Below are 16,795 nucleotides of genomic sequence, written 5' to 3'. Positions count from 1 at the left end.
CCACTGTAAGGGTGCCTGCGCGTGAAATTTGTGTGGCAAGACTTGCGCAACCTCTAACCACGCCTCTCCTGAGTCAACATTGTTGCATACCAGTGGCAAGTTGAGGTACAAGACGACTGGAAACAATGCCGAGATAAGCGGAGAGCACATACAGCGCCTAGAATTCCCAAATGGTCACCCATCTGGTATTAGCCAGGCTCAACGTTGCTTAACTTCGGTGATCTGACGAGAACCGGTGTGTCAACGTGATTATGCCGTATATATATTGATTATATATAGATTATGCCGGTGTGTCAACGTGATTATGCCGTATATATATTGAGAACCGGTGTGTCAACGTGATTATGCCGTATATATATTGATATATATAGATTATGCCGTATATATTATGCTTGTATATATATATATATATATATATATATATATATAATTATTTTTTTCTATAATAATTAAATACCTACAGACACTAGTGTTTCATCCTTTCGGGAATCTTCAGTGCAGGGTGTCACGATTACTACCAGTCGAACGATTCGAACCCCATATCACGAGACATCTCTGGCTCGATTAGCGGAGACCTAATCCATTCGGCTACCATTAACCGCTTGAAATAACGTTGAATTTTAAACATCTTAATTTTAAGTGTTCATTTACGCCAGACAGACAGTGATCTAATCGTTATACGATGATCTACGCATAAGAGCTAAATTGACCGACTTTTAATTCAACTGAAAGTGCTCAACAATAAGAAACGAATTCCTTAAAGGGGCTGTCATAATTATTTTTTTCTATAATAATTAAATACCTACAGACACTAGTGTTTCATCCTTTCGGGAATCTTCAGTGCAGGGTGTCATGATTATATATATATATATATATATATATGTCTGTATTCGTGTATTGTCTAGTATTATGTAGCTGATTGTTGTTTGTATGTATATGCCACACAGATGGGGCTCTGATGAACGGCGAGTGTCCTGCGCCATATAACTGGACCTCCACTTCCTTGTGGGCCAAGGTTCTTTTAACCAAAGGCTAAGGGTGAGGTAACCTTGACAGAAACCTCCAGAGGAGCTTAGGCCCTGTCAGCTACGGCATACATGACCCACCGGTGTGTGGAGTATGCTCTGGTGTCCAGCAACCTAAGTCTCAGTCATGGATCAAATGGCATGGTGGGTGGAGATAGCTCCCGTAAGCCATGGTGAAGGCAACCTCTCTAGGAGAAGGAAAACCCTGATATAAAACCTGCGGCGACTGCTGCTTCCAATGATCTTGCCTTGCTTTTATTTTGGTTCAATGTGGCAGTTGTTTAGAGAGTGGAATTGTCTCGGTGCAAAGTCTTTTCTCACTATAAAAAGCTTCAAGCACAGGAATTACTTGATATGTAATGGAATACACATTTTGCCATCAGTGTGTATTCTCGATAACAAAAAGGCTGGCTGTAGCCTGAAACGGAAAACGGACATTCAATGAGGACTGATGCAGATATGGGTGTGAATGGCACTAAAGGCTTTGGAATTTCCAGGGTCTGGCCTGGTAGGTGTTCGGGACACCACAGCTTGGACCCGGTCATCAGTGGATGTGCTGAGCTATAGAAGGTTCATAGAGGTGACCGTCTGGCATGTGCTGCTAGTTGCACTCATATTTGCGTCATTTGAGGCAGAGATATATTAAGTAATGGAAATACTCGACAACGAGTTGCTGCCATATATATATATATATATATATATATATATATATATATATATATGTATATGTATATATATATATATATATATATATATGTATATATATATATATGGCAACGAGTTGCTGCCATCATATATATATATATATATATATACATATATATATATATATATATATATATATGTATATATATATATATATATATATATATATATGTATATATATATATATATATGTATATATATATATATATATATATATATATATATATATATACATATACATATATATATATACATATACATATATATATACATATATATATATATATATATATATATATATATATATATATATATATGTATATGTATATATATATATGTATATGTATATATATATATATATATATATATATATATATATATATGTATATATATATATATATATATATATATATATGTATATATATATATATGTATATATATATAATTTCTCTTTTTCTTCTTCTTTCTCTCTCTTTGCTCTTATCTTCTCTCGCTTCTTGTCTCTCTCCCTTCTCCCCTCTCTTTTCTCTCTTTTTCTCTTCTATCTTTATGCTCGTTTCTTTTTCTTTCTATGGAGAAAGAAGTGGCTTACCATTAAAGTGGCACTCATGTTTACGTCATTTGTTCTAGATATATATTAAGTAATGGCAATACTCAAGAACGAGTTGCTGCCATCATATATATATATATATATATATATATATATTTTTTTAATTTTTTTAAATTTTTTTTTTACACAGTGATCACCACTTATCAAGGCCCGGAAGCCACTCAGGGATAAGGGTTATTGCAAGTACATTACGTTAGTGAGGAGATTTGATGAAGTGTTTACTTAAGGGGGCGGTTCATTAGGAATTTGTTAACATTAGACTTGAAGACATCCAAGTTGTAGTCCGGAGGGAAGCAGGCAGACGGAACAGAGTTCCACAGGCGTGCAGTTCTAAGAAAGAAGCTTTGTTCATGAAATCCGCGTTTTGATTTAGGCACAGATATAGAGTGGGGGAAATTTTTCACAGTGGATTCAGCTAGACGGGTGTTTTTCGTGAAAGATTGGCGAGGGGGGACCAGGGATTGGAGTTCAGACGAGCACCTGCCATGAAAATAACGATAAAACAAGGATAGGCTCGCAACGTCTCTTCTGTGGGAGAGGGGTTGCAGGGTAGAGAAAAGGGCATCCCCCAGAAAAGGGCATCCCCCAATATATATATATATATATATATATATATATATGTCTGTATTCATGTATTGTCTAGTGTTATGTAGCTGATTGATGTATGTATGTATGTATGTATGTATGTATGTATGTTTGTTTGGAAAATTATGTGTTAATTTGTAAACATGATCATCATCATGTACTGCATATGTGTGAGTCTAAAACAAACTTTTTATTTAAAAAAAAAAAAAATCCAAGCGTCTGTAAATCATATCAATTGGACTGTTGTTTTTCATCGATTCGTACGCTGAGTTATTTGGAAAATTATGTGTGAATTTGTCAACATGATGATCATCATCATCATGTACTGCATATGTGTTCATTTTTTATTAAAAAAAAAATGCAAAAAAAAAAAAAGGAGGAAAAAGATCAGGAAGGAAAAGGAACAAAAACGGTCCAGCCGCTGATCACTTACTATGTATGACTTTTGTACGCATGTGTTTATTGTCATGTGTATGTGAGGTGGAGAGGGTTTCCGTAAGCCATGGTGAAGGCAACCCCTCTAGGAGAAGCAAATCTTAGATTTAAAAAAACTATATATATATGTATAAAGCGGGAGACCAGTACCCGCATTAAGCTGGTCTGCAGTTTGACTTGTTGCTGGCTATCTTGCTCTTGCTCGTTGCTGGATGTCAACATTTTGAACTGAGAGAGAGAGATTTAGCTGTCATACAAAGCTAAAACTCTGTAACAGCATCTTTGTATAGATACTCCCTCAGCCATGGAAAAGTTGTGACGCGTGTAGGCCTGAAATGCTGGAAACATGTAATAATTGATCAGCCATCATTATATGTATATATGTATGTATAGGTGTATATGTATGTTCATGTACAGGTGTATGTATATGTGTGTATATCTATGTGTATATCTATGTATATGTGTATATGTATGTATATATGTATGTGTATGTATATATATTGTTTGTATGTATGTGTATATATGCATGTGTGTGTATGTGCATATATGCATGTGTGTGTGTGTATGTGCATATATGCATGTATGTGTATGTGTATACATGCATGTGTGTGTGTGTATGTGCATATATGCATGTATGTGTATGTGTATACATGCATGTGTGTATGTATGTATATGTATGCATGTATATGTGCATGTTTGTGTATGAGTGCATATTCATGTATGTATATGTAGGTAAGTGTATATATATATATATATATGTGTACATATGTGTGTATGTATTTGTATATGCGTGTGTATATGTATGTATGTGTATTATGTATTGTGTATGTATATATGTATATATGTGTGTATGTTTACAGATATGTATGTGTGTATGTGTATATATGTATATTTGCATTTATATATATATATATATATATATATATATATGTATGCATGTATGCCATTGACCGTCTTGTGCATGTTAATGTATGTATATGTATGTGTATTATGTATTGTGTATGCATGTATGCATATATGTGTGTTATATGTATGTGTGTATGTATGTGTATATATGTATGTATGTATGTATGTATGTATGTATGCGTGCATGTATATATATATATATATGTATGTATACTAGTGACCGTCTTCAGTGTCATGTCTGTTTGAGCGTGTGAATTTTGCCGGCAGGACTAAAGTCATTTTCGGCTCATGGATTTTCAGTGCCTGAGGGAGTGGCACTCGTATGACAAGACGTTGCAATCATCATCATGTATGTATGTATATGTCTAAAAATGATATGTAGTTTTGCTTGAAGCATTGTATGGGATAAGTATGTAGGCTATCACAATGTTGATGAGGAAAGATGAAAACAAGTGACAATTTACAAATCAATAAGTATATACATATATGCCTATGTGCACGTATATTTATTCAACAGATATGAGGGGAAAACAAATGAACACATATCCAAGGAAATGGCAGAAACATTAGAGGATGACCTCCAATCTGTAGTGGAATGGGGACAAAAATGGTTGGTCACATTCAATGCTGCTAAGACTAAGCTTGTTTCCTTCAATAACTACAAGAAACCTTCTCTACCACCAATAGCAATGGCCAAGAACACATTGCCTGAAAGTACTTCTTTTAAACTCCTCGGCCTAACGTTTACAGGGAATATGAACTGGAATAGATACATTGAGAGCATTGCCAAGGCTGCTGCAAGGAAGGTTGGCTCCCTCTACCGTGCTAGAAAACTACTTACGCCTGAAAGTATCCTATACCTCTATAAGGCAACCATTCGCCCATGTATGGAGTACTGTTGTCACATCTGGGCTGGTGCATCTGCTTCTTGTCTCTCGCTCCTGGACAGGGTTCAAAAGAGAGTCGCCAACCTGATAGGTCCTGAACTGTCATCTAGGCTTCAGCCTCTGTCCCATCGACGAGATGCTGCATCCCTCTGCCTGTTCTACAAATACTTCAATGGTGAATGCTCTGACGAACTGCAAACACTTGTACCTCCCTGATGTAACTACCCCCGACAAACCCGACAAGCTACTAAGTCTCATCCCTTTACAGTAGAGATCCCTAGGTGCTAGAAAGCCTTTTACTCCAATAGTTTCTTCCCCAGAACTGCGGGTCTTTGGAACTCCCTTCCGGGATTCTGCTTTCCCAACTGCACTGATATGCAGAAGTTCAAGTGTAATGTTAACAAACATCTTTCTACTCATCTCCCTTTATAATGACCCCGCTAATTAAGTCGCTGATAGTAGCCCCCTGCTTCAAAGTGGCACTGTGCCTTGTTTGGGGTGAAAATTGAAAAAAAAAAAAAAAAAAAAAAAAAAAAAATTCTTCCGTTATCAAAACACTTTATTATTTCCATAACATTGTCACCAGTATCAAGGACACCCAACGTTGCCTGACCATAATATAATTCAATTATTAATAAGCCTATTATCAAAATGTTACAGCTTTATAATAAAAAAAAACCCACTAACCTTTGACGTATCGTTTCGGCTATCTTCCAATTTCTGAATATCTGGCCATTTTGCTGTGATAACTTTGAGCATTTCTTTATAAGGCACCATCTTGTCATAATTCCATCGGTTCTCATCAAAAGGCATGAACTCAATAAACCGAACATCCAAATCCTTAAAAAGAAAAGAAAAGGTAGAAATTTTAAGGAATTGTATTTTTTTTTTTTGTATTCCCTGCACTGAGGATCGAACCTTCAACCTCCAGAAGACTCACAACTGAATCTTACAAAGTACTTTATCCATTATGCCATGGACCCTTACACTGAAGATCTGGAACATAGTACAGCCTTTCCAACAGTTCTAAATAATCTTCCATAACATTTTCCCCCTTGACATAAATACCCCCGACAAACCCGACAGGCAGCAGAACCCACCCCTACACAGCAGAGATCCCCAGATGCCAGAAGGGTGCCTGCTCTAGTGGTTTCTTCCCCAGAACTGCTAGACTTTGAAATTCACGGGTGTTTGGGGGGGGGTAAAAAAAAAAAAGTAAGTATGAGGATCGAACCCGAACCCTTGAGGCAAAGTTGTAAATTAAAGTGTGAAAAAAAAAAACATGCAATGTTAACCATTGCCCCACCGCGTGATGCTAACGGAAACACGTTTGAATTTATTTAATTACTTGGATTTAGCAGGTGCCCGTTTTAAATGAGGTCAAGTTTTGACTGTGGGATAGTATTCATTTACTGCTGAACGCTTCTTTTTTTCCCCCCGAAGATGTTATAGGAAAAAGACTAACCCACATGCGGCGAGCGACAAATGTTGAATATTTATCTTCCCGAAATCGAGCAAATTAAATAGACAGGCGAGCTTCGTTGTTAACTGTGAGATATTACGATTTGTATGTGATATAAAAAGTTTTAAAAAGTTGTGAACCGACCGACCGCTTCTCTGAAAGAAGCCTTTTGTAGACACACAGAAAAAGCGAACACACATACATACATACATTTTTAGTTTTATATTTATAGATAAAATAGATAGAACATTAACTCTATAATAATATATACGAAATCTGCACAAATTAAAATATCATATTTAAGCGTACTTTAAGACCGGGCTTTGCTGAGCGTTCGTGCTAGCTTAGATAAATACTTTTGCAGTTTTAACAAAAGAGCTACAATAATATCAGAACTTCTCCATTTACACTGAACATCTACAGAATGCCAACATCAATATATAACATATGAATGAGTCCCCTATTGAATTTCCACAGGTTCAGCTAGTTTTTAAATAATTTTTGTTTTGTCATTTTATTTTAATTCTTTCTTCCAAATTTTTTTTTAGCTTAGTCACATGTAATCGACTAAAAAGTAGAATCTTATTTTTTTTTGATGAAGTGATTTACATTTACTGGGTCCATATTTGTTTACCCCACTACATACATTTTCGCTTTTATATTTATAGATGGTATCTGTTAGACAAGATGAACAGGATACACCTGAAGAAGATCGGAAGTTTTATGAGAACAGCAGTCCAAATAATCCAACAACAAAAAAAAAAAAGGCATTAAAATTTTTTAATCATGTGAAACTAGCAAGGCACCCAGCATTGCCTGCTCACAAAACATGCTTAAATATCATATTTTAATTCATGCAGGTTTCCAATTCCCTATTGATTATTATATTGTACCTAATATATAGTATTGATTTCAAAAGTAAAAAAAAATAAATATGACTTGGTGCCATCAGCTAGAATCGAAACCAAAACATTTAGCAGTCCAACCTTTGTTGTTGGTTGGTTGTTTTTGTTTTACGGCATATCAACCCTTTTCAGGTTATTTAATGCCGAATCCGGTGATTTTGAAGAAAATTTTTTTAATAGAATATATTTGTTTTTTGCAAGTCAGTTTCTATTTAACCCATAGTTGGAACCCTAATAGGTACTACCACTCTGGGTCAGAGTAGACCTCGGAGCAATGGCAATTAAAAGGTGGCTCCACACTCCCCAAAGCCCGCAAGCTGGGGCCTCACCATCGGATATAGTTTAAGGTCATATCCAGGACCCCCATTGAGGGACTTTTACCCTCTGCAGAGGGGGGGGGGCAGTCGGCGTATTCTAATGCCCTACCGACAGGGCCCAACCTTTGTTGTTACTGTTTGATTTGTCATCAGAAATCAACTTATGCCTGCCAAATTCAAATTTTTTTAAATTTTGACACCTTAACAGCTATTTTTATCAGCTATAAACGTATAAAATAGCAGTCCACAAAAAAATGCAATCATTTGATCCGCCTCGCGCTACTCTATGACCTTGCGTTATGGAAGAGATACACTCTGAAAAAAATGGAGTCAGTCAGACAGAGAGACAAAAAGACAGACATAATGAGTTTTATAAATTAGATAATCATTTTTGTTTGAGGAATGCTACGACCAGAAAGTTAGCAACATCCACAAGTTACTTTTCTTTAAACTCATATACTGTCTTAGTAGTACCTGTGAGTATTATGTCAATGCCTTCCATATAATATATCTTTTATGGACTATTTATCACAGAAGAAATATAAAAGAAAGTAATCAATTAATATTTGAAGATATTCACTGTGTTTACCCGTGCAATACATATATTTGTGTGTAGGAATTCTGTTTATAATGCACACCTCTTTTATGTGTTCTACTGCATTAGGTTCCTTTTTTGTTAGTTTTAGATTATGGATGGTAAAATTGCTACTACACAGGTGAATGAGTATGGTCACTATGTAATGTGCATATGTGTACATATGTGTGTACGTATTTGTATATACGTGTGTGTATGTATATGTATGTATGTGTATTATGCATTGTGTATGTATATATGTATATATGTGTGTATGTTTACAGATATGTATGTGTGTATGTGTGTATTTGTATATTTGCATTTATATGTATATATGTATGTATGTATGCCATTAACCGTCTTGTGTATGTTTATGTATGTATATGTATGTGTATTATGTATTGTGTATGTATGTATGCATAAATCACATCCTTACATCATTTGTAGACATTTATGCTGACGACGCTACCATTTATGGTTGCACATCTAAGACAGTAAACGACCAAGTTCTCTCCAATTCTCTCTCCTCTGATCTTGAGCACGTAGTACAATGGGGAAAAGAGTGGCTGGTTACTTTTAATGCATCTAAAACCAAGCTTCTCTCTTTACATCATCAACATTCTAATCCACATTTGGCATCAATTGAAATGAATGGCTCTCGTCTTCAGGAGGTCTCAAGTTTTGACAAGCTTCAGGGCTTGACCATTACTCCTGATCTTAAATGGAACACGTACATCAAATCTGTTGCCAAGGCCGCTGGAAAAATGGTGGGATCTTTCTATCGATCCGGTAAATATCTCACTGCTGATGCTATTCTCTATCTATATAAGAGCCAGGTACGTCCAAAGATGGAATACTGTTGCCACATCTGGGCAGGAGCTGCTAGAAAGGACTTGTCCTGCCTTGATAGAGTTCAAAATAGACTTCGTAGCCTCGTAGGAGATGTCCTTTTCTCTTTGCTGCAACCTCTATCTCACAGAAGAGATGTTGCGAGTTTGTCTCTGATGTATCGTTATTTTCATGGAAAGTGTTCGACTGAGCTTCAATCTATGGTCCCCCCTCGCCAAACTTTCACAAGAAACACTCGTCTAGCTGTAAACACTATCAATAATTCCCCCCACTCTTTATCTGTGCCTAAACCTAAACGTAGATTCCATGAACAAAGCTTCTTTCTTAGAACTGCACGCCTGTGGAATTGTCTTCCGTTTTCCTGCTTTCCGGCTGACTACAATATGGTTGTGTTCAAGTCTAAAGTAAATGAGTTCTTGATGAGCCGTTCCATATAAGTTATCAAATTTACCAAATTTTCATTACTAATGATTACTATATTGTCCAATTTCTACTGTACACGCTTTAACCCTTATCCTTGAGTGGCCTCTTGGCCTTGATAATGTGGTGATGCCTATGTAAAAAAAAAAAAAAAAAAAATATGTGTGTTATATGTATGTGTGTATGTGTATGTATGTATGTATGTATGTATGTATGTATGCATGCATGTATATATATGTATGTATACTAGTGGCCGTCTTCAGTGCCATGTTTGAGCGTGTGAATTTTGCCGGCAATTTTGCAGAAAACGGGAATCGGGTGCAATTGTTTGCGATACTTGCAAATCTTGGAAGCACAAGAAGTGCAGCGGAATTACTTGCACATTGACGAAGATAAAGTATATTCCAGGAGTTTCACTTACATTTTCCAGTCGATCAGGAAAGTATGTAAAAAGCAGCATTTAATATAATATTGTCATCCACAGACAGCTGTGTTGTCATGTTACCGTTGATCAGTGAGGTTAGTCAAAACAAGTGCATCGTAGAAAGAGAGGAAAAAGAAGAGAGAGGAAGAGAGAAGGATAGGGGAGAAAGAGAAAAGAATAGAGAGAAAGGCAAAAAGAGGTAGACAGAGAGAGGGGTTTATTTCTTTCCATTATGCTGAACAAGAGAGAGAGAGAGAGAGAGAGAGAGAGAGAGAGGGAGAGAGAGAGAGAGGAGTTTTAAAAGAAAGATGTTAATTTATTTTTTCAACTCCTCTATTTTGTTATCCATAATCCAATACTGTGTATCCCTGCCAGCATTGTAGAAGAGAACACAATAAAACAAAAGTAAGTTGACAGTTAAATTAATTAAATTTAAAATTAATTACATTTTTTCAAATCATTAATTAAATTAAAAACAAATTAATTACATTTTTTTTCAAACCATTAATGAAATTATAAATTAATTACATTTTTTCAAACCATTAATGAAATTATAAATTAATGATATTTTGCAAACCATTAATGAAATTATAAATTACATTTTTTCAAACCATTAATGAAATTATAAATTAATTACATTTTTTCAAATCATTAATGAAATTATAAATTAAGTAAAAAACTTTTTTTCAAACCATTAATGAAATTATAAATTAATTACATTTTTTCAAACCATTAATGAAATTATAAATTAATTATATTTTTCAAACCATTAATGAAATTATAAATTAATTACATTTTTTCAAACCATTAATGAAATTATAAATTAATTAAAAAACTTTTTTTCAAACCATTAATTGTTCTTATAAAATTAAAAAGCACAAAATAAAACATACCATATCTTTTGTGAGGTTGACAAAATCACATATTTCATCATCGTTAATATTTTTCATCATAACACAATTGATCTGGAAAAAAAAATATATATGTGTGTGAAAAAGAAGTTGATGTAGTTTGCTTTAAGCATTTCGTTTAATATATATAGATATAGACAAATAATAAATTTGCGGGGATGTACCAAATAGACGTGACACTGAAAACAGATGAAGGAAAAAGTGAAATATATTTTATCATCACCATCATCAGATGGGGAAGTACATATATGATATTTCAGGAAAAATCCTTTCATCAGATGTTTTTTTAAATCTGCTTCTAATAATCTTACAGCATGCAAATGGCAAATGACAGCCATTAAGATAATGTATGCAGTAAAATATTCTGCAGAATATATATATATATATATAATTATATACATAAGTACATAGGTTTAATAATGTTGAGAAACACTTTAGCAAGAGTTCAACACATTTATTTTTCGGAAAGGAAACACGAGTAAAGGTGAAAGTTCTTGATCCGTAAGAGGGGAGGAGTTAGCAAAATGAATAAAGAAATTTTGCCTGTAAAGTATTTAAAGAAACTAAGTATGAAAAGGATCATACTAGCGTGAAAGTGAAATGTAAAATAATAAAAGAGGTGGAGTGGGGTAATATATATATATATATATATATATTTAGTTAATAAAGCCCTAGTCCAGCACCTAACAGCTGCTAAACTCTTGACTGACAAACAATATGGATTCAGGCAAGCCCGTTCAACAGCAGATATCTTAACTGTAGTTTCTGAACGTATATACCGTTCATTGGATAAAACAGGGGAGGGTAGAGCGGTGGCCCTTGATATATCTAAGGCTTTTGACAGGGTATGGCACGATGGTCTTCTAAGGAAAATTAGATCATATGGAATCACTGGAAGAATTCATAACGTAATTAAATCCTTCTTAAGTAATAGAAAAATCAAAGTTGTCCTCGACGGACGTACATCCAAACAATATGACATAAATGCGGGAGTGCCTCAGGGGTCTATCCTTGGACCTCTATTGTTCCTGATATTCATAAACGACCTCCCTGATAATATTGTTTCGGAGATGGGTATATTTGCCGATGACACCACTCTCTATAACAGATATGAGGGGAAAACAAATGAACACATATCCAAGAAAATGGCAGAAACACTAGAGGATGACCTCCAATCCGTAGTGGAATGGGGACAAAAATGGTTGGTCTCATTCAATGCTGCTAAGACTAAGCTTGTTTCCTTCAATAACTACAAGAAACCTTCTCTACCACCAATAGCAATGGCCAAGAACACATTGCCTGAAAGTACTTCTTTTAAACTCCTCGGCCTAACGTTTACAGGGAATATGAACTGGAATAGATACATTGAGAGCATTGCCAGGGCTGCTGCAAGGAAGGTTGGCTCCCTCTACCGTGCTAGAAAACTACTTACGCCTGCCAGTATCCTATACCTCTACAAGGCAACCATTCGCCCATGTATGGAGTACTGTTGTCACATCTGGGCTGGTGCATCTGCTGCTTGTCTCTCGCTCCTGGACAGGGTTCAAAAAAGAGTCGCAAACCTGATAGGTCCTGAACTGTCATCTGGGCTTCAACCTCTGTCCCATCGACGAGATGTTGCATCCCTCTGCCTGTTCTACAAATACTTTAATGGTGAATGCTCTGACGAACTGCAAACACTTGTACCTCCCCGACGTAACTACCCCCGACAAACCCGACAAGCTACTAAGTCTCATCCCTTTACAGTGGAGATCCCTAGGTGCAAGAAAGCCTTTTACTCCAATAGTTTCTTCCCCAGAACTGCGGGTCTTTGGAACTCCCTTCCGGGATTCTGCTTTCCCAACTGCAATGATATGCAGAAGTTCAAGTGTAATGTTAACAAACATCTTTCTACTCATCTCCCTTCATAATGACCCCGCTAATTAAGTCCCTAATAGTAGCCCCCTGCTTCAAAGTGGCACTGTGCCTTGTTTGGGGTGAAAATTGAATAAAAAAAAAAAAAAAATATATCTATATTTTTATAAAGTAATAGGGTTCGTGTGTTTCTGTCTGTGTGTACAGCTCTCCATCATCAACGAAATATAAAGGAGGTAAGAGGGTAGATCTCTCCTGGTAGAGAAACATTAGAACCCATTTTAGGATGTTTCTGTTATAGGAGACATAAGAAACTTTGCCTAATTTCTTTATATACTAGTCTACAAACCACCCCCATATCGAATGACTTATGCTCATTTGCATATCACATTATATTAAATCTCTTTAACTAATTACCTCGACCTTATTACATATTGGAAATATTCTAATCATTTCAACTGTACTATTTACAAAATCTATTTAACATTTAATTATTTAATATATTTTCATTTAATTTTATATTCGATTTATTTCACTTTACGTATATTATCAAAACAATTCATTGGCGAGCAAAGCTTTATGTTTTGGGATTGTATTGAAAATGTAATGGAAATTTCAATTTCGTTCCGTTTTAATCGTTTATATTTTACTTGCCAATATAATTGAAAGAATACAATTCAACTATCGTAATTTTAAAAAAGAAATAATTTTATTTTTAAATGAAAAAAATCAATTTAGTAAAATAATTGTATTAAACACCCCCAGCCTTGTCAGCAAACCTGTAAACCTATAAAAGTTAACATTTCGAATGTAAACAGTGATTTTTCGATTTTGTTAGCGCTTCTTGCCGCAATTAAAGACAATTAAAACGGAACTAACTTTATTTCCATTCTATTTTTTAAACAACCCCCAAAACATAACGCTCTCTTCCAGTTATAGCCAATTTTTTTTTTAATTAAATAAAACAGGTCAAAATAAACAGATAAGCGCATTTTCTTTTACATTTTTCTTACAATCATTGTCATTTAACCAACTGCAGGATATCGTTACTTTTGTGGGGTTGTTTTGAAAATGGCACGGAGATTATAATTTCGTTCCAATTTAATCTTTCTGGTCGAGCCTATTTCGAAAGCCTGTCTTATCATAGATTTGAACTACAAATAATTTATTACATTTTGATTATTACTATCTTAAGACTTAAAGCTTATATTTATTTCATTTTTCTATTTATATATTGAATTAGTTATTTCCAGTCTTATTTAAACGTAGTGCTTTCTTTAAACCGGATGAACCTTTTATAAAAATATGAGTTTAACGTAAAGAACACGAACAAGGTTTTATTCAACTAAATTTCTTCCAGTTTACTAACAAAATATATAAATTTAAAAGAGATATAAATAATAAAATAAAAAGGTTATGTAATTTAAAAGAAATACACGTACTCACAAAAGCAGAACTTTTTTTACACATTTTTTTCTTTAAAACCATAACAATGAGACTAACAATTACCTAGATCTTAGTAATTATTTGTTTTAATAGAACTGTTTTAATTGTACTGTTTACTTAGTTAACCTAAGTTGGTATCACATTTATTTTACATTTACTTTTTTTTTTTTAATTATTACTTTTAGACTGTGACGTTTACACCCGGAAGTAATGAGTCACACGTAGGTCGCTTTTATTCATTCCTTTTGGTCAAGATCAAAGTGTAGTATCTGTTCCTCAGATGCTGCACTTCATTTTCTTGTTCTCTTTCGGTGGAGGAGAAATCCTTCACGACTGAGACAATTTTTATTTTTGTACCTTTTCTCCACGTTAAAAAACGACCCTGGTGTCTAACTCTGTCCCGTGGGAAGGCATAGTAAATAGGTAGGTGCCGGGAAAACTCGTCCCGGGAAAACTCGTCTCGGGAAAACTCGTCTCCGGAAAACTCGTCCCCTTTCGCTAGGTAGGAAAACTGGTCCCTTATTGAATAAATATCGATTGAAAACACATTTTATGATCGTTCTTGAAGGAGATATTGTTTTTTAAAATAAACTATAGCCCCCCCCCCAATATTTTAAAAAAAATATTTTTACTTGTTTAATGTTTTTTTGTGTTTTTAATAAAAGCGTTTATTATGTTCATAAACGAGACCGCATATTTTTTTTTATATTAATATGAAAATAATTTACTTATATACTGTTGCTTATAAAAGGGTAAAATCGATTTTTCTACCTCGCCGACTATGTTGTTTATTTAATTTATTTTGAATCGTTTATTTGGTAAAGAAAAAAAAAAAAACAGAAAACAAACAAAAAACATGTCGGTCGAGTGTTACGGGAGAACGAGGGGGTCTTGATAATCGCTAAAAAAAATAGAAAATTAAAGAAATTACTGAGGGAGATTTGGTTTTAAAAAGAAAATAATAAATTTTAATATTTTTTAAAATATAATTTAGAGAGAGAGGGGGGGGGATAAAACCTCCCTTCGAAAAACAACCAATAAAAAATGAAATTAAAAAGATTCTTGATAAACGATAGCGGAGTTTTCAATAAAATTGATTAATAAATTTATTTAGTGATTACTTTCTCTCTTAATGATTGATTTTAGAATTTTGAAGTAAAAATTTAAAAAATTAAAAATGAGTTAACGAGAGATTGTTAGCACACATGGCATCTCGCGCCAAAAAAATATTTCGCTTTTAATTTATTAGTTAATTTTTGCAAAATTTGACAGGACGACAATAAATGTTGATAATTGATAAAATCATAATTTTAAATAACGCATGAGTGCATTTGGTATGACAGAAAACAAAAACATAACAACAAAAAACTATCATAATTAAAAAACAAAACCAAAAGCGTAACGAAGAATCGAATCACGAATCGCTCCCTGTTTTTTAATTTTTGGGTTTTGTTTTTTTTATTGTTTTTATGACTCCAAAAAACATCGTTAAAATAAGAACAAAAAAAATTTGTAATTAACTTTGTATGAACATAATAAACGCTTTAAAATAAGTTAAACCACTAAGAACTTAGCCAGTTAGGTAGAAAACGGACACTTAGAAAATCGATTTTATTTAAAAAAAAAAAAAAAAAAAAAAAAAAAAAAACATTAAACAAGTAAAAATATTTTTTAAAAAATATTATGGGGGGGCTATAGTTTATTTTAAAAAACAATATCTCCTTCAAGAACGATCATAAAATGTGTTTTCAATCGATATTTATTCAATAAGGGACCAGTTTTCCTACCTAGCGAAAGGGGACGAGTTTTCCCGAGACGAGTTTTCCGGAGACGAGTTTTCCCGAGACGAGTTTTCCCGGGACGAGTTTTCCTAAATTCAATAGGTACAATATAATTGTTTATAATTGTACTATTCAGAAATATTATTTATAGTTCGTCCATTTCAGTTAGTATACATTTCCTTTACGCTTAATTAATTTACAATCATTAATATCGTTAAACAATTCCGTTTAAAACCGAAATTATGCCACCCAAACGAAGTAGAAACGAAAGTGAGGAAGAAAGAATGGAAAGATTGGAAGCTAATAGACTAAGAGTTGCTGCAATTCGCTCCAATGAAAACAATTCAGATAGAGAAAGACGTCTAGAACTTAACAGGATACGTCAAAGAGAAAGGAGAGCAAGACTGTCAGATTTGGAAAGAGAAACCCAACGTGAAGCTAACAGAACTAGACATGCTGTAAGGCGGTTAAATTCATCACAAGATGAAATTCAAGAAAGGCAAAGATATGCACTGGAAAGAGAAGCAATATTACGATCGAATGAATTATATGAGGTAAGTAGACGTACACAAGGTCAGTTGAGAGTGGCTCAACGACATTAGAATGAATCGGAAACCCAACGAAGCTTTCGCCTATACCAAGGGCAACAACGAGAGGCTGCATGGAGAGAGAGTATGACTTTGCCCCAGCAATTGACAG

General features: G+C 34.3%; 1 protein-coding gene and 1 pseudogene across 1 annotated transcript in view; both read right to left on the bottom strand.

Annotated features, from left to right (window-relative positions):
* Positions 1-16,795, bottom strand: part of LOC145259080 (molybdenum cofactor biosynthesis protein 1-like) — a 71,085-nt gene that overhangs the window by 17,392 nt on the left and 36,898 nt on the right. Inside the window, exons 5-6 of the mRNA XM_080116714.1 lie at positions 10,998-11,069; positions 5,841-5,993 (exon numbers count right to left, since the gene is read on the bottom strand). Of these exons, the coding sequence (XP_079972840.1) occupies positions 5,841-5,993; positions 10,998-11,069 (225 nt within the window). The remainder of the gene's footprint in view (positions 1-5,840; positions 5,994-10,997; positions 11,070-16,795) is intronic.
* LOC145259411 (5S ribosomal RNA) lies at positions 146-262 on the bottom strand (annotated as a pseudogene).

The sequence above is a fragment of the Euprymna scolopes genome, chromosome 34 (genome assembly GCF_053919585.1).
Source record: "Euprymna scolopes isolate OS-2025 chromosome 34, ASM5391958v1, whole genome shotgun sequence".
Classification (NCBI taxonomy): Eukaryota; Metazoa; Mollusca; class Cephalopoda; order Sepiida; family Sepiolidae; genus Euprymna; species Euprymna scolopes.
Note: the sequence above shows the minus strand (reverse complement) of the source record. Positions and strands in the feature narration are given on the sequence as shown.